Genomic DNA, 27,178 nt, shown 5'->3' on the forward strand with positions numbered 1-27,178 from the left:
CGCCTTTTTTGGGAAGGGTGTCACAGCTGTAAATCCAGCATATTTAATACATATTTAATACATTTGTAGATCTAAATTTGAAATTAAATTCAAAATAAATTCCTGAAAGTGGTAAGCTTTTTTTTTTGCTACCAAACGAATGTTGCAAGACTACTAAATTGCACCAAACATGTAATTTATCCTGCCCAGTTTAAGTCCTATTATTCTATTGTTTTCATTCCTTCAGTTGACTAGGCAATAAATTACCCTTGGCGGTCACTATGGAAACAGTCAAACTTTGCCTGACGAATATGAGTCAACTGCAGGTTCCCCTTTGTTCACAGATCTACTGTACTTCAAAAGGTAAGTGTTAGTTAAAGAAATTATGTTTTGAATTTGTATTTAGATCTGAAATTTACATCAGCACAGTTTGGTAGTGACAAAGGAACTTCACATGAAATCCTTGGAAATTATAGGATAACAGCCAGTGGTAATGATTTCTATGAAATTGTCAGCCTGAATGTTTATTTTTAGAACGGTAGTCTAGACGGTATTTTTAGAACGGTAGTTTAGAATTTTTAGAACGGTAGTCCTCTTATAGTGACTCGGGGCTTTTTTGATTCCCTTTTTTTAAATTGCAGAGTTAACTGGCCACTAAACCAGTGGAGATGTCACAAAATGAGGGACAGTCAAAAGCAGACGACGAACTGCATGCAACTGTCATGGAAAACAATAGTATAGCAGTGGAAGGGTCTCAGAAGAGCAATGAACTTGGAGCTCAGGAACCAGGAGATTCCCCTGTTATAAATGAAGCAATGAGTCAGGATTGTGGAAATCAAGAGGACACATTTGATCAGCAACTGGAAGATGTAAAGCCACCACTCATTAACATAAATTCAGGTACATATGTATGTTATATGTGATGTGCATAGGAAATGGGCACTCTCATGTAAATGCACATATTTCCTATCTAGTGTACACACAAAGTGAAGGATTGCATGTATTTCCTATTTATTGCAAGCCACTTTCCCTACACTCATTTACATTTACATTTACAGTGTTCTTACCCAGAGCTACTTACATGTGTTCATATATTCATTACTGTCATACATTTAGGGCAAACAAGGAGATAGACAAAATGTAAAAATGAAGGCTGTTCAGTGGTTTTGGCAATATTTCTGTACCCAGTGAAAATGTTAATGAAAATGTTAATTATTTTCCCCATTTGACATATTCCAATACTTTTATGGTGTATTGTGTGTTATGCAATAGTTTAATTTACCCTACTGTATATTTTTATATGCTATCAGGTTAACATTTGAGACAATATAGGACTGAAAAAGGTTGAAACTAAAAGAAAAGGGCAAGGTACATAATATTAACGACTATAGTATGTTAATACACAGCACAAGTCTGCAACACAATATAATTTAGTTTAAAGGTTTTCTCAAAATTATTCTTTTAAAAAGCCTTTTGAATGCTGAATACTGAATGCTGATCAGTTGTGGATTATCAAGGGCTTGAAATATGAGGCAGGAAAGTTGGGAGGCATAAATAAAAACAGAAATAAATATTAAAAAATGCCATTAATGTCAGGATGAGTATATATTATTTGTTTCACTGTGACAGTAAGCAGAATTCAAGCCATCATCATCTCTGCCAAGCTCTCTTTTATTTTAATGCTACCCACAATTGCAAAGATAGGTGATGCCTTGCTCAACAAACTCTAAAGAAACTAGCTTTGTTAAATGTTTTGAGAAGAACTAATGATACGTGAAAGTGACAGATTCATGTCAGTTGAAATTCAAACGGTCACCTTCACCCATAAAATTACAGACAGCTGGTAAATGGTATTCTGGAAAGACCCACCTTTACCAGCTTCAGTGAAAAGCCATATAGCACTGAGCTCTAGGATGAGCAAATGCATAAACAAAATGAATGGCTGACACTGCAAAAGCTTTCAAGAATTATATAGAGAAGCAGCTACCCTTAGTACAACAGGTGCAAAATCCATCAATACATTACATCATTACCCTTATAAAACAGGACCTAAACACATCTTTACATGAGTCTGTACCTAAACATTAGATGCACATGTGCTAGAAGCATTTATATCCAGCCTCACACCTTATTCTAACATTACTCCAGTTCAAGGTCATTTTGGCAGTCCCCATAGTTGGCTAGCTCACTTAGATCTGCAAACCCTTTTTAGACTGGAACACTATAGCTGTTACACTCAATTTCTGCTGTCTCAATGACCAGAAAGCTACAAACAATAGACGGAAAACAATCAGCCAATCATATGACAGTATTAGCTAGACCCTGTCCTTCTGGAGTTGATAGGTGAAAGTACCAGTTTTAATTCCAAGGCTTATTTCATGTTCCTGGGAGTGATCAGTGAAATAAATAATTAAGTAGATATATAAATAAGCACATAATTACATTCATTATTAAATGGTGTAATGTGGGAGGGGGTGGAGAGCGAACATGCGCGCGAAGTGACCACGCCATAACGAACCAAACCGATCGAATAGAATAAATAAATAAATAAATAGATAGATAGATAGATAGATAGATAGATAGATAGATAGATAGATAGATAGATAGATAGATAAATAAATAAATAAATAAATAATATGTTTAATAACCAACACAGATTAACAATACAGAATAAAATGAAGAACAAACAGGCTAACAGAAGAGTAATATGATAACAGGGTGAGGGTGGGAAATGGGCAACAAGGGAATAAAACATTAAGGAAAGACTAACGGAGAACAACAATAATAAAACATTATGGTGAGCATAAAGACAGACAAACGGGAACAACACAGAACCGGGCTACGTAAGATGAACAAACAATAATGACGATGAAGATACAGAACTAAAAATGCAGCAAGGGTAACCAAACACAGAACAAATGAGATCGGACTAGAAACACAATGACAGTGACCAAGTGAGAACTGACCAGAAACCATGAGCGACACTCTAAGACAAAGACAATGACCAACAAACAAGATACGTAGGGACTACAATTAGGGACAAACTCAAAACAGCTGGAGACTAAGGGGAGGAGACAGGTAACCACAGAGACTGATGTAACTAGGTTACCTGGGAAACGGGGAATGCTCCGGTTTGTGGACATGACAAATAGGCACTTTTTATGTCACAGTTAGTTGTGTATTTAGTATTATTATTATATATTTATTGCTACATTAAGACCAAACACTCTCCATAAATAAATAGCATTGTGGAAGAATATTAATTAATTAATAAAATGGCACATATAATTCTTTAAACTTCCTTAAAGTTTTAGGGTTTTTTTTATTGCCACAGTATAGCATATATGTATTTATTTATTTAATTAGTTTTGCACACACACATAGCCCAGCCTCTCTATTGTTCTGTGTTGAAAATGTTTTCAAACCCTGTGCTGCACATAAGTCCACCACATTTTGCCATGCATTTGGAAGTTAATGGGTTGCAAGCATTCTCATTCACCAAATTTACATTTAGCTGACACTTTTATCCAAAGCCAATTACAATTATGACTGAATACGTCTTGAGCAGTTGAAGGTTAAGGGCCTTGCTCAGGGACCCAGCACTGGCAACTTGAACTGGACACCTTCTGATTACAAATCGAGTACCTTAACCACTGAGCTATCATTTCCCCAAATCCCAGCTGGTCAGCTGTGTGTCGATTTCCCCTGCTCTTCTGTCTTTATCCCATCACTTCCTTCATATATTCCACCCTCCCTCCACGCTAGACATCTCAGACCATTCCCTTGTTATCCAACAACAGCGTTTCGCAAAACCCCACCTGTATGAATCCTAACACCTCCCCATTCGTCCTCACCACCACCCCCTTTATTCCAAACCATCTACTGATCACCCCAACCTCTCACCCACCTTCTAGAATTAGTAGTTCATGCTTTTGCATGTATTATATTTAGTTGAATAAAAAGGAATCGTGACAAGCATGTCTTTCGGTTCCTCCTTTATTATTACTATATGTCAACTTCTAAGTGCAGTGCATTTGTTTACTTGCAGTTTCTTGCTTGCTTTTATGACAAGATGGATCCTATATTAGTGGTGGTTAAATTTCTGATGTTAGCGCACTTTGTAGGTGCGCAATGAGTGTTGGGTTGGGAGTCAGTAAGATACTCCTCAAGATCCTGCAGCATAGTTGCACAGAATTTCAAGATGTTGAACAATGTGTTGTAATGATCAATTATTATTAAAGATAATAACTAACAATGCTATTTTTTTTATCACATCAGTGACATTTATTTTTCAATTACTGATAGGTGTGAGTGGACACAGAAGAATAGGGGCTCAAAAGCCTAAATACAGCAATCAAACCCAGGCAGTCCTCTCCTCCCCCACAGCCATTACTGCCGTGAGTGCAAAGTCTTCAAGAAGTCATTGAAAATGTGCCCGTAACACTGTAGCTCATAATCCGTAACACTGTAGCTCATAATCCGTAACACTATATTTTATAATCCGTAACACTGTAGCTCATAATCCAACTGCTTAACTGAATTCTCAAATTTATGATATACAGCAAATTTCCTTACATTTTCAGGCGGCTGGGAAACGCTCCTTGGTACTAACTAACGAAGCAAGGAAGGAGATGGTGAAGCAGGCCAGAGCTCTAAAAGATGAGCGTAAGGCCATGCTGGACAGCAGACACAGATACCTCATTGGCAAGATTGCCAGTGGAGTCAACCTGGGTGAGGCAGAAGTGGAAGAGAATCTTGTTTCTGATGATAAGGTGGGCCAGATATGGTGACTCTCTCACTCTGCCTATGACGACTGCCTTTTACTTTACTTTACATATACGGGACCTTCCATACCTCTCGTATTATTTTGCTCATGAATTTACTGCTTTATAACTCATTAAGCTTTTACTCTGTTTGCTTTGTTGCTGAATTGCTGAATTGCTAGAGGCCTAGAAAACAATGCTGAACATATTATCATTTGTTTGTTTACAGTTTTGCATGATTGATGACTTTTTTTCTGCCCATGGATCAAAGAGATTACTTTTCTACTATCAAGCAGTGCAGCTGGTAAATCTTAATGCTGAACTTAAACTTAACTGCAAAATATTCTTAAACAGTTAATCAAGTAATGTCTTCTCACTCTGCTTCTCAGTCCCATGGGAATGCATCCTCTTGGACAGACTCTGTCAGTGGAACCTTTGGACAGAAAAAACTATTCATCACTACTGGCACTACCGAGGTAGAAATGAATAATTTCTCATTTGTGGACACAGAATTACAGGATATTCTTCAGCACTTAGAGGTTCACAGAAGTATTAACCACAATTATTGAACAATTATTATTGTTCTATTATGGAAAATATGACAGAATCTTGAAGTAAAGTTAAAAACTTAAACTGTAAGAAAAATGTAAACTTAAAAAATTGCCAGTATCATATAAACTATTATTTCCTTTGAAACTTTATGTAACAGTGAGCGGTAAGGAGGCGGACGCATGTGTGGAGATTTATTATGGGCAAATCCAGAGCCGTAGTCATTAGAACAGTCCAGGGTCAGTGAGCGGGAATACATCGTAAACACAAACTCACGGCTGGTTATATCAAACAGGCTAGGACTCACACAGAGGCTAGGTTTAACGAAAACTAAATTAACACAAGGCTAGGAATAACATACAGACAGAGAAACCACAAAGCTCGGAAACGAACAAAGGCTAGGATTAACACAAACAGCGGGTAGGCTTTAACACAGACTAGGATTCACAATAACCAGCAAAAACACAGGGAACAAGACAGGGTTTAAATCCAAGTACAAATAAGAATTTCACAAGGCACTGGTGCTACAAATGAAGGGCAGAGGAAATGAAACACAGAAACAAAATAAAGACAAGAGACATGGAAACCATGACAACAAAGATGCTAGGGAGTGGCCAATCACAACACTTTAATTTTATAGGAGAAGGAACAAGTACTCACACTATACATCTGCCACTGAACTTAAGATTTTATTTCAAATAATTAGGGGGCATGTTATTCACCCATTCATCATGAAATATTCACACAGTGTAATGGACTGCTGTTGTTTTTACACAGTTTAAAAAATTACAAATGAAATGGTTTTCTTATGATATTGATAATATGTTGTTACATGTGAATATATTGCATCATTGTTTTGAGTTTGTTGCTATGGGGAAAAAACTGGCCTATTGCTTCCACTGATTGTGAAATGAAATCCATTACAGAACCTGAATGGCTTTTGTTTGTTTTTCCTGCGGAACACAGGCAAGGCCATAACAACCTCTAATGTATCACAGGTGAGTGGAGTCTCATAAATGAGTTTAAATGGCACCTCTGAGCTGTTGCATTGTCTCCTTCTCATTCGGCATATTGTTTTCTCTGTAGGAGGTGAATTTTGGAATGCTTGACTGCATGGGTGGGCACATTTTGCACAATCTAGAGAAGCTGTTCACTCAAGTCTTATATCCTGCACTCAGTTCACAAGAGGTACTATATGCATACAATTTCATATGGTATAATAAGATAGGCAAAGCTCTTGGTTTTTTTTTTGCCAAAGGCTCACTCGTTGAAATGTAAATATTTTCTTTCCCTCAGAATTTTAATGATTTTGCATGATGAAGCTTATATGTTGATGTACATGAATTATGTGTCGTGTAATATCCCAGTATTTTAAATTGACAACTGCCAATGCAACATATGGTGCATTGCAAATCTGATTTTTAAACCATAAAATGCCTTATTTGGGTATTTTTTTGGTTTATACATTTTAGTATCCAGTTGTGGAGTGCCATGAAACACTACATTTTCCTTATGAAGCAATAGCCATAGCTTGAAAACATTTTTTTTTATTATCCAAAACAACATCAATTGCCCTTATTTATGCAACACTACACAAATATTATCATTGTGTTTTGGGAGCACAAAACATAGGCAACAGATATATATTACTTAATGATAAATTAGAAAGTTAGTCTTTGCTTGCATATGCACAATTTCTATAGCTGCCCTTCAAAATACTTAAATTAAAAAAATAATAATAATCAAAGTATTCTTTATTGAGTGCAAACTGTGTGTACAAACACCTGTATAGGGCATAATGTGTTGCACTCTGATGATATAGAACAAATGATAAATACAGGGGCTGTGCCTTGATCCATTTACTAGTTCCATATGTGGAGAATCAGTACATAGAAAATACTAATTTAGACATTAGCTAGGAAGCTGATGGAAGAAATATTGAGACACTGAAAGATCAATTACATGACATATTTTTATATTTAAAATGACTTGATGCAATGTTTGCCAGTTGGCAACCCACTAAAATTAGCTAAATATGCAATTTATACCAGAAATACCAGACTTAACAAAAACAAACCAAACAATTTTTTTTATTTAAATGTTTTTTTTAACCTCATATGGCTTGCTGAAATATGTCTTCAGTATGATTAAACAACAGCCTAGCTAACTGAACTAAATGCTATTTCATGTAATGATAATGTTATTATGCTGTTTTAGGAACAGATGCAGTTTGTATAATACAACCAGGAGTGAAGAGTGAAGTCCTTCTTACAGGAAAACAATCTTTCAAAACTGTTAACTATGTGTTAACAGCTTTAACCTCTTTAATTTTTACTGAATTTCATATATGGATTGTAGTGTAAACTTGTTTAAAATAACTGTGCATTGAAACAAGCATTGATTTGAGCACATCTGGTAAATCATTGTTATTGGACAGAACAGGTCAGATGCTCATGTGTAAAAGGAATTAATTTACTAACCAAGGGAATGAAGCTAGAGGGAGAAGCCAAAAAACCAGAGAGAGAAAACGACAGGGCAAACACATTCAGAGGGAAGACAAAAGGCAAAAATCCAAAAGCACGACAGGGTCTAAACACATTATAGGCAAATGGAATAAACCACTCTGTTCACACTTGGAAACTTAGTGGCAATACTCTGCAAAATCACATGGAAACAGACAGGTATATAGGCATGGATAATGGGAAACAGGTGAAATCAATATTCTGGTTAGGATGAATGAGTAAATAATCGGTGACTGGTTAAATGTTGTTCCTTGCTGTGAATGGGATTCTGGGAAATGTAGTGATGTTGATTTTTATCAGAGCTCAGAGAAACTGGTTGCATGACAAGTATGATTGTATAAATACACCAAAGATAAAACTGATGGATAATGAAAATACCGGTGAAATTAGTGCGCTCGTTTTATGATTAGGTTTCATCATATGCAGCTGTAATGAATAAAAGCTATTTAAAAGAAAGCATTTTCTGCTATATATGTTAGATGTCACATACAGACCCATTTGACCCAGAGAATTATGGCAATGGGCTACCAGTGTAGAAAGAGAATTCCATTCATTTTACTGGAAAACCTAATCCAGCAATGTTTTGGTCTTATTTATGAAAGGGGTTTCTATTTATTCTATTGAATTTGCTTTCTTTTCCAGGATTGGGGGATTATGAAAGAGGGTCAGAAGGACTCTCATGTTCAGGACTTCCTGGCCTCTGTGCATAGGTTTATCTACAGTCTGTCTTCAGCTAGGAGAAACCTGGAGGAAAAGTTTCAGCTTCACAGTGTGGCATCTGCTCCAGATCTCAGCCATCTTCAGGAACCTACAGATTATATCAATGCTGGTAAAAAGCATTCACATTATAAGTAAATTGAATTTACACAAAGTTAAGACTGTAAAACATTTCTGAAAGCAATGATTTTTTCCTTGCACTTCTAAATTTCTAAATTCCTTCAAACTGTGAATAGTAGCTCGCATCAATGTAACAGTATTTGTGTTTGTGTTTGTATTGTATCTAGTGTATGCCTTATGACTCTCATCCCTAGCAAATAATTCTGAACTGGTGGAGGTTCTGGAAGGGGTGCTATTGCACTGGGCCAAACAGATTGAGCAGGTGCTTGCTGAGAGTGAGCAGATGAGGAAGGAGGCAGATGACACTGGGCCCTCGGTAGAGCTTGAACATTGGAAAAGCCGAATGAACACCTTCACCTGGTAGGAAACGAGCTTTGTCCATGTTTGTTCATTTGATGGATTTAAAGGTTTTTTAGAAAAGGCTAATGAAAAATGTATCCTTATTTGATATATGTGCTCCACTACATAGTATGAAATAGTGTGTGTATTTTGACAGTCTTTTGGATGAAATAAAACAACCCCAGGTGAAGAAAATTATTGGAGTGCTACAGGTGGCCAAGTCCAAGACCCTGATTAAATGGAAAGAACTGGTTAGGTCATATGGTTATTGCCTTCATTAAGCTTATGTATTTGAAAGAACCCTCTTTTGAGTTAAAATGGTAATGATGGCTTGTATGACAGAGGATTTTTTTATTCGTAGGATGGAAACATCACAGTTGTTGCCAATGAGGCCAAAGATAATGTGAAATATCTTTACACATTAGAAAAGTTCTTTAGGGTATTGGGGAAGTGCACTCCGGTAAGATTCAAATCTATAAATTCAAACTAGCAATTCTAACTAATACTAGGTAATACTATTGAATGGGTTAAATAAAACTAGTGAGCTCTAGAGTTATAGAATAATGCCTAGCATTATGTCATACAGAGTCCTTGATGTTTGAGTTGTAATCAGATGTTTAATGATTCAGGCTTTATTTATCAGATAGTACTTGGCTTGCGTTAGATGCCTTTGACATGCATCCATGTCTTGCTTCTTCAGACTGATATGCTGGAACATATCCCCAGTCTACTAAACAGCATTCGTTTGATCCAAAGTGTGTCGCGGTACTACAATACCTCTGAGCACATGACATCCCTCTTTGTGAAGGTCACCAATCAAATGGTAACAACATGCAAGGCCTACCTTTGCCAAGGAGTGGCGAGAATATGGGACATGGACAGGTGAGCCTTGTTGAGTTAATTTGGCACAGTGCTCCTATTAAAGTTGTTGTCCTTTTTTGATCCTGATAGCCCAAGATTTGGCTGCCCTCAGCTCTTTCAATGCTCATTGTGACTCCACAGCAGAATTAGAAATGATAAATAATAATAAAAAAAGTGATAAATAATATGAAAGTTGAAATGAGCTAACTTAAATCTCTTACACCTACAGCTGAACAACTAATGCTGCCAATCACTGGAGTTAATGTATGATATAGCTTCTTATTTATGTTGAGTTGATGCTCACACTGCAATGCAGATATGACTCTCATACAGATAGCTTGCTAGCTAATGGCAAAGATTCAAGAGACATATTTAAAAGAATAGACTTCTCAGCATTTGCATCCATTTCAGCTGGTTTCCTAGTGTGTTTATCTACAGTGAAAAGCTGTCATAGAATAAGAAGGGTTTTCCTCTTACCCCAAATTAAATCAATCAGCCAAGACATATTGGGTTACTCATGTTTTCTTTATAACTTGTGCACTGGATCTATGGCAAGTGCTAAAATATCTTTTCAGTAAACACATGCTCAGAGCTTCACAAATGATGTGTTTTAGGATGTATTATGACTGCTCCCTATAAAAATGAACAAAATGTTTCCGTATAGCTGAATGTTATTTATTGTTGGCCACTATCACTTTCTCTTAGCACTTAATTTGGCATTATTCCATGCTGTATAATAAGAAGTTGGGTTGTTAAATTTCACAACACAGATGCACAAAAGGCTACTGATAAGAAGCTAAGTTAGTATAGCCAAGGTCAGAAATATTAATTATTTTTAATGGCCCTGCACATGTTTTTTAAAATTTGTGAAAAAAACAATGTCTGCGAAGAATGTTATACATTCCAATTACCTTCCAATTTTTTCACCCTAAAATGACATTATAAGGAACATTTTGAATTTTGTTTTTTCTCTGTCACCATTTACCATACTACTGTTTGGGCATAGACCAGAGCGGATTGACTGACCTCCTCGTGTCAAACATAATCACCCTAGTCAGTATGGTGTAGGCTGGAAATCAGATCACATCAATGTGATCTGACTGTTAGAGGTCTCGGTCAACAGCAGAAGCCGTGCCATGTTTAAATAGATGCAAATCTAAATTTAGAAGAATTTTAGATAATATACATTGTCTAAAATGATCATATATTTTGTATAAATGATCAGAACAAAAAAAGTACCCATAAAAAGTAGATATTTATTTTGCTTCATAAAAAGTGAATAGGTTTTCAGTCTTGAACAGCAGTTTGTATGTGTCTTTTTTTGTCATTACCATTCATCAACAACTACGCATTAATGTTTACTATCTCTCACAGTTGGTTAAAGGTACTTTAGATGGCATCTTGGTCCCTTTGAGGAATTGTTCATCAGTGTTTTCTGAATATTGTCCCCCCTAAAAGTGAACTGAAATATGTGCACAAAGACATAATTATTTAATTATATCCCGACTGCTAGAGGATAGCATTGTGGTATAAACTTGAGATCAAACTAGTAATTAATATTACTATTAGTAGTAGCATTATTAGTAGCAGTAATGGTAAATCTGTAAAATTATCCCCTCTTCTGTTACTTCTGTTATGGTAAATCATCTTCTCTTCTGTTACTTCTGTTATGTACTGCAAACAGAATCATGCAGAATAATTGTGGCAAGTTATAATCTAATACTTCAACATGTTATTTGCCTTTCAGACAGGAACTGTTAAAGAGGATTAGGGCATGTCAGCAACTGAACCAGGAGTACCGCCAATGTTTCCTGAGAGTGTGGGAAGAGCTACCCCACCCCTCTGGCCACCACTTTGATTTTAGGTATATTTAAAAAAGGTGTTGAGAAGTTCAAGCAGTATTCATTAAGAAGATAGAAAGCATCATGTTTTCAGTACCTTCAGTATATTCCTAATGTAAACCTTTTCTGTGTTTGATCATTCAGAATATGCTATATTCATTTACTTTTATGTACTTATGCTTGTGCCTTTTACAATGAATTAAGTGTAACTATTTTTTTTCTGAATTTCGCAGTGAGAATTATATATTTGGAAAGTTCAATACATTCTGTAAACGCCTGGAGAATATTGTAGATATGGCTATGACCTTAGAAGCTCTCTCGGGTTTGCATTTGATAAAAGTGGAGGGCATTGAGAAAATACATGTACGATATCAAGCCATCATAACTAGCATCAAGTCTAAGTCATACAATGTGTTGGACCACCACAGAGTGGAGGTACATGTCAGAAGTCATATTCTGGATATTGTTTCATTTTTATAGAATGCTAAATTTATGGGATGTGCATGCCGACAAATGCAATACTTTTTCAGTTTAACAGTGACTACCTGGAGTTCAAAAGTCAGATACAAGGGTTGTATCAGTCTCTTCACACAATGATGGATACCTTTTTTCAACAGCCACTTTCTGTGAGGATTTATCTAATAACATATGTGCAATAATAATTACAAATGTATAAAATATTGGGATGACTTTAAAGATGTTTACTAAATACTATATGTAAATGTTTAATAAAACTTGACATTAAATAATGAATGACCCCTAAAGGCATTTAAAGATTAGTGAGTAAATCACAATTTAAAAATTGATAATCCTAATTTTCTTATATTTAAATTAAAAAGATGTGTAGAGTTACTTCTTCTCAGAGTGTTTTGTCGATCCTAAGACTGAACAGGTTCTGGATCTGTTGTCAAAGTTTGAGAATGCTGTTGGTAACCAGATGGACCTCAGTGACAAATACACAATTGTTCTGCACCGATTTGCCTGTGACTTGGAGCAGGTCCGAAAACTCTACCATAAACACAAAGACTGTCCTCCTATTCCACGAAACATTCCCCCTGTAAGTGAAAGATACTTAATTGGCTATGTAGTCCTGCCAACTAAAGCTCAGCAAAATGCTGATTTGTACTTCTGTCTTCTCTTCTCTTTTGTCATCTGTAGGTGGCTGGGAAAATAATGTGGTCACGACAGTTGTTCAGAAAAATTGAGTCAACAATGGAAATCCTAAAAGATAAACTGGAAATCTTAAGGGTAATGAAAAATATACAATATACAACCCATATAAAATGTGTGTGGTATTTCTGTCCTTTGTCGTTTTCACCTCTGTGTCATTACCCCCTATTCTAGTTGTGCATTTATACCTACTGTTATCCTCTCTTTGTTCATTGGGCATTGTTTTTCCCAAATATCTTGTGCTTCATAGTCTTCCTGTAGCATTTTACACTTTGTAAGCTCTGCCTGCCTCCAAGCTGGCACATATCAACCCCTTTCTTATCTGCCCTCCTGAGCAGCTATGGAAATGCCTTGTATTCCACCTTTGGTAAATGAGTTCATCTTTTCATCTATGCATCTTGAAACTGACTTAACTCTCTGTGGTCCAGAGTTATCCTTTGTTTCAAGTAATATTGTATCACTGCTTGCCAGAATCTTCATTTTCACATGTTCCTTGTTTTTCTTTCTTCTACATGCTTTGTTTTCATTTATACACCATGCCCCCACACAGGTGACCCATATGTCACATGTGCCTGGTGTGTCCCTCGTTCTGTCCTGCGTAAAACCCATTCTACTGTAACTAATGTCAGTTGTCTTGCCTTGTTTTCCTAGTTTGTCTGCCTTGTTTTGTTTACCGGTATTACCAGTACTTTTCTGTGTTAACTTTCATTTTATTTCAATAAAATCCATTCCTTTGCTTTAAAGGGTTTGCGCCTGCATCCTGTTCCCTTTTTTGCCTTCACTCAATGTCACAAATATACGTGTTCTATTTTAAATGCTCTAGTATTACATCAATGCTTCATGTTGCCAACAATGCTTCAAACCAAAGGGTTAATTGATTGATGACCCTCTCTGTATTGGGCTGTACCAGCATATTGATGCACTTATGCATGTGCACATATATAACACACAAAGACACTTACCTAAGAAACAAAGAACTTGGGTGAGCACATTGGAGCTGGATCAAGGGCCATATCCTCATGGATGTTATATACAAAGATCGACCACGTTATTAAAACCACTGAGAGGGGAAGTGAATTACATTGATTATCTTGTTACAATGACATCTGTCAAGGGGTGGGATATATTAGGCAGAAATATATACATTTCAAGAACAAACAGGTCTTGAAGTTGATCTGTTGGAAGCAGGAAAAATAGGTAAATGTGAAGATCTGCACCATTTTGATGAAGGCCAAGAACTGGACGATAGAGCAATGGAAGAAGGTGGCTTTATCTGGTGAATCATGTTTTCCTTTACATCAAGTGGGTGCATGTGTGTCACTTACCTGAGGAAGAAATGGCACCAGGATGAACTATAGGAAGAAGGCATGCTTGTGAAGGCAGTGTGATGCTCTGGGCAATACTGGGAAACCTTGAGTCCTGGCATTCATGTGGATAGTACTTTGACATAGACCACAACCCTAAACATTCTTGAAGACCATGTACACCACTTCATGACAATAGTATTCCCTAATAGCAGTGGCATCTTTCAGCAGGAAAATGCATTCTGACACACTGGAAAAATTGTTCAGGAATGATTCCAGGACTGTTACATAAAGTTCAAAGTTGACCTTGTTTCCATATTTCCGAGAGCTCAACCCAATCCTTGGGATTTTCCCACACATCTGTGGGATGTTCTGGAAAAACAAGTCCAGTCCATGAAATCCCCACCTTGTCACTTACAGGACATAAAGTATTTGCTGCTGTTTTGATGCCAGATACCATAGGACACCTTCAGAGGTCTTGTAGAATTCATGCCTCAAGCTGTTTGGCAGGACCTACACAATAATAGCAAGGTGGTAATTCTATGACTGATCACTGTATATGTACATGTATCAGTGTGATGGTAAAGCCCTGTACACAAATCTTGCACATTATTTTTATCTCCTCTAGAAGGCCTCATAGCTATTTTTGTGGTTTTTTAAGATACATTTATTTTAACCACTGTTGTCACTAAATATCCATTGCCTCCAGTCAAATAATAGGTGAGGCTGAGAATTTGGTTGAAACCTGCTTTCACATTACATCACATTAATTTAACCTCTTGTGTTTAAATTAGGCACCTGAGGTGAAGAAGATTATCCGAATGTATAACAAAATGGCAGCAGTTCTAGTGGAGTATGAACTGCTGTATTACAGAGGCTGGGTCAGTGCAGTTGAGCTAGGAAAGCAGGGCCTCAGTTCTTCACTTCTCATCAGACACCCAGAAACTAAGGTTTGTGCCATTGTTTTATTTGAGCCTATTTTTTAGTTTATGAGTTCACCTTCTGTCATTTTTGCAAAAGTTAAAACTCCACTGATAATCAAAATGCAGGTGTCACAATAAGCCCAGCTCAAGAAACTAGTCCTTTTGAAAGGTCAGGAAAAGATGTTTTTGGCAATAGTTGTTGGATTCCAGGAATAATGTAGCATATGCAAGAACCACTAGTAAAACCAATATACTGATTCTTAAACTGTTTATTTGAGCAAGATACGAGAATTTGTCACATTAACCAGTTTGGTCATGCAAGTCATGTGTAGCTGTTCACCAAAGAAAGAAACGCAAGAACCAAAATGTTGTATCTGTTTCTTTAGCTTGAAGAAATGGAAAGAAATTTAAGTTTAAATATAAATGAAACTTTCTAAGTAATTTTTAGTTAACCAGTTTGATGACAGTATTTGTTTTTACTCTATTTTCAAGTGCTAATGTAAACCATGAAAATTGCCATTCATCTGATCTGCATACTATCTGCACTATGTGTACATGGTCATATTGGCCACTGATTTTATACACAGTGCCAAATTAGGCTTCGGTTAAAGTTCATTTACCCTTTTCAGGAGATCTATGTGAACTTGGATCCTATTGTGCTGGAGGTACTGGAGGAGGCAAAGTACATGCATAGGTTAGGGGTGCATGTGCCAGAGGTCATCCTCAATATGTATGCTCAAAAAGCTGAGTTGAAAATCCATCAGAACAAGTGAGTGAGCCTGAGAAATGTTTGTAGTTCTTCACTGAAAATCTTAATTTGGCTTTATTAGAACCTTTCATGGATTAACTTCACATGGAAATCTTTCTGTTTCTGTAGATTGATAGAGATGCTACAAGACTTTGAGGCAGCAGTAAAGAGGATCTCTCCCCTGCTGCAGCCCCTGATGAAACCTTTTATTAGTCATGTGGAGACTGCACTTTCTCCTGGACTCATCGCTCTCTCTTGGACCTCTCTAAACATTAGCAGATGTAAGGTATATTGAGGGAATGCACACTGGATGTCCACATGCCTATTGTGAATCCTGTAGTATAATTAGCCAAACCTGTTTCAAATATTTATTCAAGAGATACACTTCAAAAGCACATTTCCAGTGTTTAATTATATAAACCACTTTTATTACTCTAACTTCGCTAGATGTTGTGTTGCACAAACTGGATGATGTACTACACAAATAGCTAGAATAACAAAGGGTTGAACCAATTTCTTTTCAATACTTGCCATTCCTTCTGGTTTGTAACAGCATTTAAGCAAATTAAAACATTTTTCACCTTGAGGAGCGCAGATACTGGGAATCTCCCTAACACCAAACCAAAAAGTATCCAGAATATTAGCATTACTTAAATGGTAAGATTTTAGAATAATCAACCCTTTCTAAAATTTTATATAAAAGGGCAGTTTAGAAAAGAAAAAAGAAAATGGAAGGAATGAACATTGACTTTAAGAAGAAAACCTTCATGGAATGTCCAAAGGCTTTACTATGTGAGACACAGCGGACTGTTAGGTGTTCTCTGTGGTAACTACATTTGTTCTCTATTCTGACTGATTCAGATCATTCTAATTGCAGTTAAATATTTTCTGCTCTAGTTATAGACACTGTTTATGGTGCTCTGCAAGAGTTGGAGCAAGTGGCAAAAGTGAGCATGGACATACTAGAGTGTCGCATTGAGCGGGTTGTGGAGAGCATGTCATGCACCAGCCTTCTAGCCCTTCCTGAGGACGACACAATGGTTCCCCAAGACTTCCTCATCCAGACCGAAAGCATTGTGAGATCGGCAAGACACACGCTGACTGTGTAAGTGGGTTGACTCTTTCCAAATACAATAAATTATATTATTATATAAAAGTTATTCAAGTATGTAAAAAGTAAAAATGAATAATTATATAAATGCATAAATATAGAAATGCATAATTGCATAAAAACTTGACAAACTTATTCTGTTGTTACTATACATTAACATTTATTGCATACTACAAAAGATTAAAACCCATGTTCACGCAAAATTGAGTTTCTTTCAAAAGGAAAAGAACGCATATTAAATCTCTGTGTGTGTGTGTGTGTGTGTGTGTGTGTGTGTGTGTGTGTGTGTGTGTGTGTGTGTGTGTGTGTGTGTGTATGTGTGTGTGTGTGTGTGTGTGTGTGTGTGTGTGTGTTTAGGGGTTGGCTTTATGTGTTTTTACTGCTATACCAGAAAAACATTTAAACACTTGAAAATATGTTTGTCTGAATGTTTGAAGATGCATAAATAATAATAACAATAATATACACATGACCACATATAAACAGTGAAGAATTTATTACTCACTCACACACACACACACATACACACATGCACACGCACAAAATCCTTTATTCAATCTTAGTATTATTTTTATTAATATGCTCATAATTAAACATCAGTTCCATGCTTTAAGAGACAATGGACAACATGGAAGTATAAGAAGACAGAGGAGCAGATTAGTACATCCTGGGCCACACACAAACCGAGGCAGTCACTCTTTCCCTCTCCCCTCACATCAAATTCAAGGAGCACCCGAATGCTCCCTAACACAAAACATGTCTGAGCCAAAGAATGAAAAAGTGCATACATTAGCACATTACTCCTCCATTATGAATATTTCATTATCCTCATTGAGCATGCAGAATGAAATCTTAACTTTAGCGACAGACTTCAAATGATCAATGTCCAGCTCTTTAACAAGCACTGACTCAATGGCCAGCAGTGACAGCGTGATGAGTCATCTTTAACGCATGCTAGTTCTGAGTTTGAACTTAATCTTTCGATTAAGGGAAAATTAATGTTCTCATTTGGAATTAGTGATGAGAAGTATCAAGGAAAGAGCAACATACTAAAATCTGCAACTCAGCATGTTTTTTAGCAACTTTGTTGGTAATCTGTCCTGTGCAGCCTTAATAAATGACCTGAAATGAATCAGTTTATCAGCTCTGTCTTCTGTCTAGATCAGAAAGGTAGGCAGATGAGAGTGTCTTGGCCCTTTTGATAACATCAGTGTTTGATTCTGAATTGGGCATAATTTATAATCAGATATAATGAGAGTTAAGTCGATGAAGAAGCATGTATACAGCTAGAAGAAACAATTAAACAACTGATATTTTTGTTACACAGGGTGTGTAACATTAAAATATGATGGTGCAATAGTTTTGAACACATTTTGACATAAAACTGCACTGGTATAAAAATGGAAACATTGCCATGACACAATTACTTGCACGGCAATTTAAGGAATTAAAATTAGACATTTACATAACATGTATAAAGTCATATTAAATAAACCCTTGAATCCAAAAATATCTTGTCAACAGTAAAAAGCATCCTGTTATTGACTGTTATTAGTCTTATTAATGTAATGTTACCTTATTTTAAACTGCAAACACGGTGACAAAACATGATATATAATCCCAATATAAGCAATATTAACGGGATAATATGTGATCAGGAGTTAAATAGGATTCAGGAGTTATGCGATTACTTAAGGTGTACAGAGCTGTTTTGTTATTATCATTCTGAGTATGCCTTGCAAAAGCATTGAAGTTGTGTTGTTTCTTCCACAGTCAAAGTCAGCAGGTAGAGCAGTCCATGTATGACATCATTGAGGAACTAAAAAGGGTGATGAAACCTGCTGAGATGCTGAACTTGGAGGTGAGAAAAATAAAAGTAACTTGCATTTGGCATCTCATAAAGCTGTTGAACAGGTATGTTCTAATTTTGCATTAGTTGGCATTGTCATAGGTTAGGGTTAGTATTAGGGATGGACAAAATGCCAGCAATATGATAACTGCAGTGGCAAAATGGGTAGTAATAATCTGCCACCCCCTCAAAAAAGAGTGTGTTTGCATTCCTTCACTTTTTTGTATCTAGGACACCTTCCAATGCCTTCACCCAGATCTTAAACACAAGACCAGGTGCCAGGTTTGCCTGCCTTGTAGTTTCTACACCATGATGGGTCAGCTGTGTCAAAAGAACACTGAGGCATTGGTTAAAGGTTTGGGTTTGGACACATGTACATCATTTCAGTGGATGTTTAATGCTGCATTAGACCAACTTTCTTGATTATATTCTGAAGTTTTACATGTTTGCATACCCATGCAGAGCTTCTCTTAAAGCTGTATTTTCTTTTGAAAGCTACCAAACTCTCCCTGGATTCCTTGAGGCGCCGTATCTATGTCGTGAATCCTAAGTATACCTCTTCCACATCAAGCCATCCAACAGCCCTGACTCCTCTTTTCAGAACCTCTGTTGAACTATCCATCCCCAACATCATCTTCAAACCCACTTTAGAGGAAGTACAGGTATTAGTATAATTTTTTGCATTTATTTCACACAGCAGCCATAGGTGTAGAAGTTTCTTTGAGGTTTGCCAGTGTATAGGGTTGGCTGACAAAGGTTTTGTGTCTCAGGAACCAGAAGTAAATATTTCTCCGACTATATCCCCCGCCTTTTCCTTTGTACTTCCCTTTTCCGTCGCACAGTTATCATGGAATTCCTCCTTTAGTGTTTATACTGTGGTGTGAAAGATCCGCAGACTGCAGAATGGTGCTTTGCTTTATTGACTGACCTGATCGGATAACATAAAATGGTTTGTTTCCCATTTGTCTGTGTTGTCTAGACTATTCTGAACAAAGTTGTGACTACAGTCATGTCAATGGCAAAGGATATTCCGCTCTGGAAATTTTCACATTTACATCACAAACAACTACAGGTGTTTTGTTTTTATTACTTTAAGATTTACAGCATTTTAGGTGCTGAGACATATTTGTGAAACAAGCAGAACTGGTTGAAAAGATCATTTATATTCGGCTCATTGCCTTGGGATTTAGTTTGCTAATTTATAGTACCATAATTTAATATTATAGAATGCTAAATTTACATAGATATTAAGAAGATTGGAAGTACTAGTAGACATCCTTTATAACCATTTATACATCAAATATTGCAGTTGGAGCAATTAGCAGCACGAGAAGTAGGAGATGATGGCCCAGTCACCAAACAGCTCACACTCAGGCCCCTTGAGAGACAGATTGCTGAGCATAAGGATGTCATTAAAACAATTGCCCAGCTGAGCTCCATAGTGTCTTCCCTTAAAGTGGATGCTGGGGATGTTCTGGTAGACCTCACCCATTTTTCTGCTCTGTGGACCCAGGTATGCAGTGTTCAGCAAGTAGGATGAAGGCTTATAAGTGGTGTACATAGGGTTAAATAAGCAGAAATCAGATCTGTGTGAGAAAGCTGGTGTATTTAAAATCTTTCTTCTTTTCAAGGATCCAGCTGAGCAAGTGAATGCATTTCTGGAAACCAATCCGTCCCTTCCTGAGTTCAGTGCTCAACTTTCATATTATTCTGTGAGTGTGGTTTCTCAAGTATTGCATGATCCAAGGAATAATTAGTCAGATTCATAAAACTTAATGCTAACTGCTCTATGCCACACAAAATGTGTGATACAGTATTTAAAGCCTATTCATTAAGTTATCACAGTGATAATTAGTGTCTCTGGTGTCAACTTACCACTCTGGTAAACTCACCTGTGCTCAAAGTGAAAGCTAAGCCAAAACATACATACATACATACTAGAATTTCATGCAAGACACAACAGTATGCTGAAAACTGCCAGCTGCATAACAATGTAATGCATTTGTAACTTTCACCAAGATGCAAAGTGCATGGTTACAATGAGTTGATGTCTTCAGATATTCTAAATCATGGCAGAGCAGCAAAATTGTATTTCTCATGTTAAATCTGGTGATATGTTTAAGCATTTGGCCCATAGTCAATTAAATAAAGTACAGAAATAAACTACTGGGTTGAAAATAAGATAATAGGCAAAAGTCATTGTTTTACAAGATGAAAAGTATTTCATCAGGGTGATGAGGAAGTAAAGGAGTGACCTCTTGGGTGCCAGAGTTGCTAAGGCCACTTTTTTGTCCAATCCAATGCTCACCTGAACAGTAATTGAATGCTGAAATGCTAGATTCATATCACACGCTTCATGTGAGATAACTTCTTAGAATATACAATTTATGTGTGTAACTCTGATTTTTAACAATTCTTTATAATAAATGTGCTAAAATATTTTGACTAACTGATTCAGGTATATTTTTTTACAGGCTCTTGAAGCTAAGATTGAGGACCTCCCAGCCTTCTCTACTTTAGGCTTCATCCTTTATGACATTAGCTCTCTCAAGTTCTCCTTGATCCAGGAGTGTCGGGCATGGAAACGGACATACGGGGGGGCCTTAAATAAACGCGCCTCTACAGATATGCTGGAGATATGTGCTTTTGTAGAGGGGATGGGCAGACAGCTTCAGAGGCCTATTTCTGACCTGGAGGATGTGAGAGGAACCATGGCTGCTCTAAGAGAGATACGTGAAACAGAGATACAGATCGATGCCACTATTGGGCCAGTGGAGGAGTCTTTTGCTCTTCTGAGTAGACATGAGCTGCACTTCAGTGATGGAAATGCAGATAGGATGGATAGTGTAATGTATGCCTGGAAGAACCTCCAGGCACTGGTGAGATTTTTTTTCCATTTTTCCATTATTTCCATAAATTGCTTTTTTTTTTTTAATTGAACAATATATTTGTATATTTTTAAAAAAGGCATTTAACAATACAGTACTATGAAGTCAAAGTGTGTGAAATTGAATATAAAGTGATTTTTGTCATTTTTTTCATTTTTAAAATACAAAATACAGATTTTTCTACAAACAATCATTGTCATATCCATATCTGTTTCTTTGACATATATTTATATTTCAATTTAAGGTTGTGCAAACCCAAACTACACTTGAGGTCATCCATCCAAGCATGAAGGCAAAGCTGCTGTCTGAGGTTGAAATGTTTCAGTCCGCAGTCCAAAGTTTCTACAATGACTATGATAACAGGTACACAAGATCATGATTATTGGAAATTCATTGCAGTTTCAGTCCTTGATAAAGATGGATTCCCAACAGGAAATCTAACCATATACATCAATAACTGAATTCAAAAACAAGCAAAAGCAAACAGAAAACAAGCATTAACAAAAACAGCAAATTACTGCATAGAGCACACTTCTGCTCACTGGTAGAAATGGGGTAGAATATTTTACATAGCTTGCTTTGCAAGGGAAAATACTATATGAAGAGAATGCCTTTTAAATTTTTGATAGAAATTTTTAACAAATGCATAACAAAACTCTTCCACTAAAGCATTTTCTAATGTATTTCTACCAGCATACAAGAATCAAAATCTTGACCCTATATCTGAAAGCAGGCATTACACTAGGGATTATTTGCTAGAATGATTTGCAAAGAATCCAGATTCTAATTTCTCTCTCTTTTTTTTCTATTCACTTTAAGTTGTTTTGGTTACATTTTCAAATCTTTTAATAAATAGAGAGAGGGTGCAGAGGATGCAGGTGGGCAACTGGCTCCCTCCACTGAGGGCACACATAACATGACAATTCTGACAACTACTTTGCCATGTATCCAGCGGTTGCCAAAGAAATGAAATGATAACATTAGGTGGGCAAGGACGAAGGTTAAACCTAGCAAGTCTGGAGGTTTGTCAACTGTAAAAGGAAAACCTTTGCAGTAAATCAAGTTGCAGGGCTCAAAAAAGAGATGGTGAATGGCATTGATAGGTTGTTTTTGACAGGTAAATTCAAACATTTGTCCACAGTTTGGCTGGCTGCATCGTATTAGACGGTCACTGAAGGTGTGTGAGGTTGAGAGGCGGAGAGGTAGAGAGGCGGAGAGGTAGAGAAGCGGAGAGGTAGAGAGGATTATGAAAAAGACTGTGGGTCCTGTCTATGTAGTGTGGTGTGCTAAGGCAAGTCATGAGATGATTTTGTTATGGCCTGTGGAAGTGGTGATAAAAGCAGTCGCATCAGTCAGAAAAGCAGAGAAAATGGAAACTGTGTGAGGTGATACCATTACCTAAGAGAGCACTGGAGCATAGGGATGTGGTTGGGCGAGTGCAAAGTGGAAAAGCAGGGCTTGGGTCGGGTTATTCGTGGAAGGTGTTTAGTAAGGCCACGTCACCAGAGAGAAGACGAATGATTACTAGTTTTGTTTGTGAGCAGAAAGAGGCAGCATGGCAGACAACATCTGATTTGCAGGGAAAACAGGGGCAATGGCTTCCGGCAGGCCTCAGACCACCTCCAGTGCATCACGTTTAGTGTGTGTTTCTTGAGGATTGGAGACTGTTCTCTTTAGCATCTTCTGCACCGATCAGCTTCTTAACCGATGTTATACCAATTACCCGTCTCCCCAGACTCCACTTGGTCCACTTCTTCCTTGTAATACTTTGACCCTTCGATAGCTGCTTTCTGGTGTCCTGCACACTTCTGCTGCAGAAGCCTTTGCCATTAATGAACAAATTTCTCAATGTTCTGTAATCTGTGGATTGTCAAAAAGTTCTCCTTATTTAGAAGCAACCCCAGGAGTCACTTTGACCATCAGTGGTATACTGATGTTAACCTTTCAGAACCAGTCCATCCAACCAAAGTGTACCTGACTAAGATATAGACTGCATCATGGAATTAAAATGAAAGAATCTTTTAAACTACCATTTAACCATCTTTTAATGATTCTTACTACAGCAGAATTCATCTGCTGAGACACAGTAAAGTTCATCAGCCTTATACTAAAGTTATCCAACAAGTCTTCTACAACCAATAAATTGCTTTTAAAAAACCCATCCTGATAGATGCTAAGAATCCATGCAGTATAAACAGTATAAACGCATCAACTTAAAACTTATACAGCTATCCAGCTAAAATACAACTTCGTAATTTCAGTGTCCTTGAACAATAATTAGTCCATACATACTGCCAAAAAAAAAAGATGCTTATTACAAATTTCATCTAACCATACAACCACAAAGCCAGAGGTGAGCAAGATGGCTGCCTCATTTTTGTTGAACTCCCTCACTTTATGATACTTTACCTTAAGTAGTGATCAGTAAAATTTACATTACACATAAAGGTAAATTTCTGTCACACAATATATTTTATACACAATCAAAATATTTTACATACAATATATACACAGTCATTGGTTAAGGTACTTCAGTAGTAATCTGAATGTTGCCACTTCAAGCCCCACCACTGCCAGGTTGCCACTGTTGTCAGTGGCACAATTGTCAGCTAAATTCCAGAAATGTAAAATTAAATTTCAGCAATTCTGAATGTAGAAATAATGGTGACCATCTTGGTGACCTTTCACCAAGATATAAGGTAGATTTGTTGTGTATGTACCACTGGATATGTGTGTGTTAAAGTACCATTGGATTGATATAAAACTATAATGAAATTTTGGGCAGATTTTGGAGATCAATATTATTTTTAACTACATTGTACTGCAAGAGCTTGGTATCTTTTTTATTTGTTTGATTTTGTTTCTTTTTTAAATTTGTGCATTCAAATGTAAGTTTATCAGGGAAGCATCAACATGGAATTCAAAGAGCAACGTGGTTTTATTATCAAAGCAATTGTTCAGTTTTTTTTTTAGTATTGTTTAGTATATCATTTTGTGATGTTTGCACTGGTTGTAAATTACATTAAATTATGTTTAAAAAAAAAATTCAGGACACTTTCACGGATTATTTTCATTCTTGAGTCCTAGTCAATGTTTAAACTAAAACTCTGTCCCTGGTGTGCATACTAGTGATGTGTTTTAAATTCTAGTAAAATTGTTGTGACTTTCTTGTAATTTGTAAGCAATTGACTGTTTGTGTTGTTCCTATAGTGGTCCAGGTGTGGTGGGGTTAAGCCCTCGTGAGGCCAGTGACAGGTTGCAGATTTACCAGGCCCAATTCGATGAGCTTTGGAGAAAGTATGTCACTTTTTCAAGTGGTGAACAGCTGTTTGGCCTTACAGTTAAAGGTGAGTTTGTTTGGGTTTTTTTTTTTTTAATAGCTTGTACTAAACAATATGCATTATTCATGAGTTGACTATCTCTTGATGTATACATTACACTACTCATTGTCTATTCACTGGATATTTTAGCTGAGCATAGTTTAAGATGTGCAGTATACTTTAAGGAATACCATAGGTATTTTTAATATGATAAATTCAACATAAATTAAACACATGCTAATGATCCATGTTCCAAAGTTATATATATATATAATTTTGTTGTTGTTGTTGGTGTTATTCAACCAAAAATGTTTAATTTGATAACAATCAGTAGTTGAACATATCAGGCATAGTCTGTTTAACTCTTGAAAATACGGTGCATGATTCCATGAAAAGCCTAAACAGCGTGGTGGAATCTTTGAACACATTTGTAGCTGTTTATAATTTTACTAGTTAAAGTATAAAAGAAAATTACAAGAAATTGTGTATAACGTATTTATTAAACATAAAATGATAAGTTATGGTTTTACAAATACAGTTTTCTTTAGGTTTCTTAGTAGGCCATGCATGCATAGTACCAACAACACCAGATGAAGCTCCACTAAGGTTATGTAAATGCAAGCAGGAAAACACATTTACTATGATTGGTAGGCTATGGATACTGCGGAAAACAAAAACTGTACCATTTTGAAATATTCAGTATTGATATGTCGGTATTTTTGACAACGCTAGTCCACACTAATCCACTTTAAAGTGATTAATTGTTTATTCAATTCAAATATTTATTTTCTAAACCCCTTAGCCATATGGTCCTATAAGAAAATGTTGGTGAATTGAACACACATTTATTTATTTGACAAAAAAATGAATAGCAGTTCAACTTCTAGTAAGCTAGCATGGCTCCAAGATGTTGCTGGAGTAAAATCAAAGAAAATGTAAAGGTATCTTGATAAATGCAACAAATGGGTTATACCATCTTGCTTTGAGGTTTTAAATAATCTGTATGAAGCCTGCCAGAGATCCACAAAATTCTTGATATCTGGTTTTGGTTTTGTACAAAAGTCCCCTCCACCCTCTCTAAATGTTTTTTGTTGCTAAAGCAAGTGCCAAGCAGCATTTAAAGACATTTTTAAAAATTATGGTACAGTTTGGTTTCTGAGTTCCTCACAACACAAACAATATATGATTTCCAAAACAATTGTTTATATGGCAGTATGGTGCACCATATTTTTAAGAGTATGATATAGCATTTTTAAGAGCAGGAATTAGAATAGGTCAGTTGATTGCTGTGTTGTTGCAGCAAATGTTGAAATGTGTTGTATGTTTTTCTGAAATGAAAGAATGGCCAAACCACAAAGATTTCTCAAGACCAGTTTTGAGAAGATTGGAATAGTTGGGATAGAATGGACTGGAGATAGTATTAAACATTGTTTAACACTATTTTATAAACAATTAAAAATGGCCAGAGACCAATTAAATGTATAAACACCCTTGTGTTGTCTAGTTTTTTTTTTTTTTTACACATTTATACAAAGTAATTGCTCAGTTCAGATTTAGAATTCTAAATTTCATATAAAATTATGAACATTTAGTATACTTCAGATTTTTAAATGTCAGTTGTGCAAGAATTCACTTGTAAACCATTTATTATTGTTCTCCTCAGAGTATCCTGATCTTCACAGAATCAAGCGGGAACTCAGCCTTCTGTCTAAGCTGTACAGTCTGTATAACTCTGTCATTGACAGTGTTAATGGCTACAGTGATATACTGTGGGCAGACCTCAACATAGAAAAGATAAACAGCGAACTTCAGGATTTTCAAAACAGGCACTTTTTTAAAAAAAATCTGTGATTTATGATTTGCTTATGTTTTTGTTATGCAGCATATATTTATGTACTGTGTTTGTTTATAAACTTGTTAAACCAAATATGTGTTATTCTGACACATTTCTCTAAATCATTACTAGGATCCGGAAACTTCCCAAGGCACTGAAGGAATGGCAAGCCTTCAATGACTTAAAGAAGACAATTGATGACTTCAGTGAAACCTGCCCTCTACTTTACATGATGACAAACAAAGTAATGTTTTAAAGAACAGCCAAGAATTTTAGTAACACTTTCTTTAAAAGTGACTACGTTCTAATCATTGTGTGTACAGTTATGTCAAGCCAGACA

At 36.4% G+C, this 27,178-nt stretch overlaps 1 protein-coding gene across 1 annotated transcript in view; it reads left to right on the forward strand.

Moving 5' to 3' along the window:
• The first annotated feature begins 794 nt into the window (after window positions 1–794).
• Window positions 795–27,178, forward strand: part of dnah5l (dynein, axonemal, heavy chain 5 like) — a 69,555-nt gene continuing 43,171 nt past the window's right edge. The window contains exons 1-32 of the mRNA XM_027026907.2: window positions 795–879; window positions 4,285–4,376; window positions 4,563–4,751; window positions 4,972–5,037; window positions 5,132–5,218; window positions 6,218–6,289; window positions 6,378–6,479; window positions 8,456–8,642; window positions 8,845–9,010; window positions 9,147–9,240; window positions 9,351–9,449; window positions 9,690–9,871; window positions 11,598–11,714; window positions 11,925–12,126; window positions 12,222–12,317; window positions 12,575–12,748; window positions 12,850–12,939; window positions 14,960–15,115; window positions 15,718–15,857; window positions 15,966–16,117; window positions 16,734–16,941; window positions 18,721–18,808; window positions 19,028–19,151; window positions 19,292–19,458; window positions 19,776–19,868; window positions 20,106–20,309; window positions 20,428–20,508; window positions 21,271–21,675; window positions 21,929–22,047; window positions 24,895–25,031; window positions 26,668–26,830; window positions 26,971–27,082. Of these exons, the coding sequence (XP_026882708.2) occupies window positions 795–879; window positions 4,285–4,376; window positions 4,563–4,751; window positions 4,972–5,037; window positions 5,132–5,218; window positions 6,218–6,289; window positions 6,378–6,479; window positions 8,456–8,642; window positions 8,845–9,010; window positions 9,147–9,240; window positions 9,351–9,449; window positions 9,690–9,871; window positions 11,598–11,714; window positions 11,925–12,126; window positions 12,222–12,317; window positions 12,575–12,748; window positions 12,850–12,939; window positions 14,960–15,115; window positions 15,718–15,857; window positions 15,966–16,117; window positions 16,734–16,941; window positions 18,721–18,808; window positions 19,028–19,151; window positions 19,292–19,458; window positions 19,776–19,868; window positions 20,106–20,309; window positions 20,428–20,508; window positions 21,271–21,675; window positions 21,929–22,047; window positions 24,895–25,031; window positions 26,668–26,830; window positions 26,971–27,082 (4,449 nt within the window). The remainder of the gene's footprint in view (window positions 880–4,284; window positions 4,377–4,562; window positions 4,752–4,971; window positions 5,038–5,131; window positions 5,219–6,217; window positions 6,290–6,377; window positions 6,480–8,455; window positions 8,643–8,844; window positions 9,011–9,146; window positions 9,241–9,350; window positions 9,450–9,689; window positions 9,872–11,597; window positions 11,715–11,924; window positions 12,127–12,221; window positions 12,318–12,574; window positions 12,749–12,849; window positions 12,940–14,959; window positions 15,116–15,717; window positions 15,858–15,965; window positions 16,118–16,733; window positions 16,942–18,720; window positions 18,809–19,027; window positions 19,152–19,291; window positions 19,459–19,775; window positions 19,869–20,105; window positions 20,310–20,427; window positions 20,509–21,270; window positions 21,676–21,928; window positions 22,048–24,894; window positions 25,032–26,667; window positions 26,831–26,970; window positions 27,083–27,178) is intronic.

Source organism: Electrophorus electricus, chromosome 10 (assembly GCF_013358815.1).
Source record: "Electrophorus electricus isolate fEleEle1 chromosome 10, fEleEle1.pri, whole genome shotgun sequence".
In the NCBI taxonomy this organism is placed as follows: Eukaryota; Metazoa; Chordata; class Actinopteri; order Gymnotiformes; family Gymnotidae; genus Electrophorus; species Electrophorus electricus.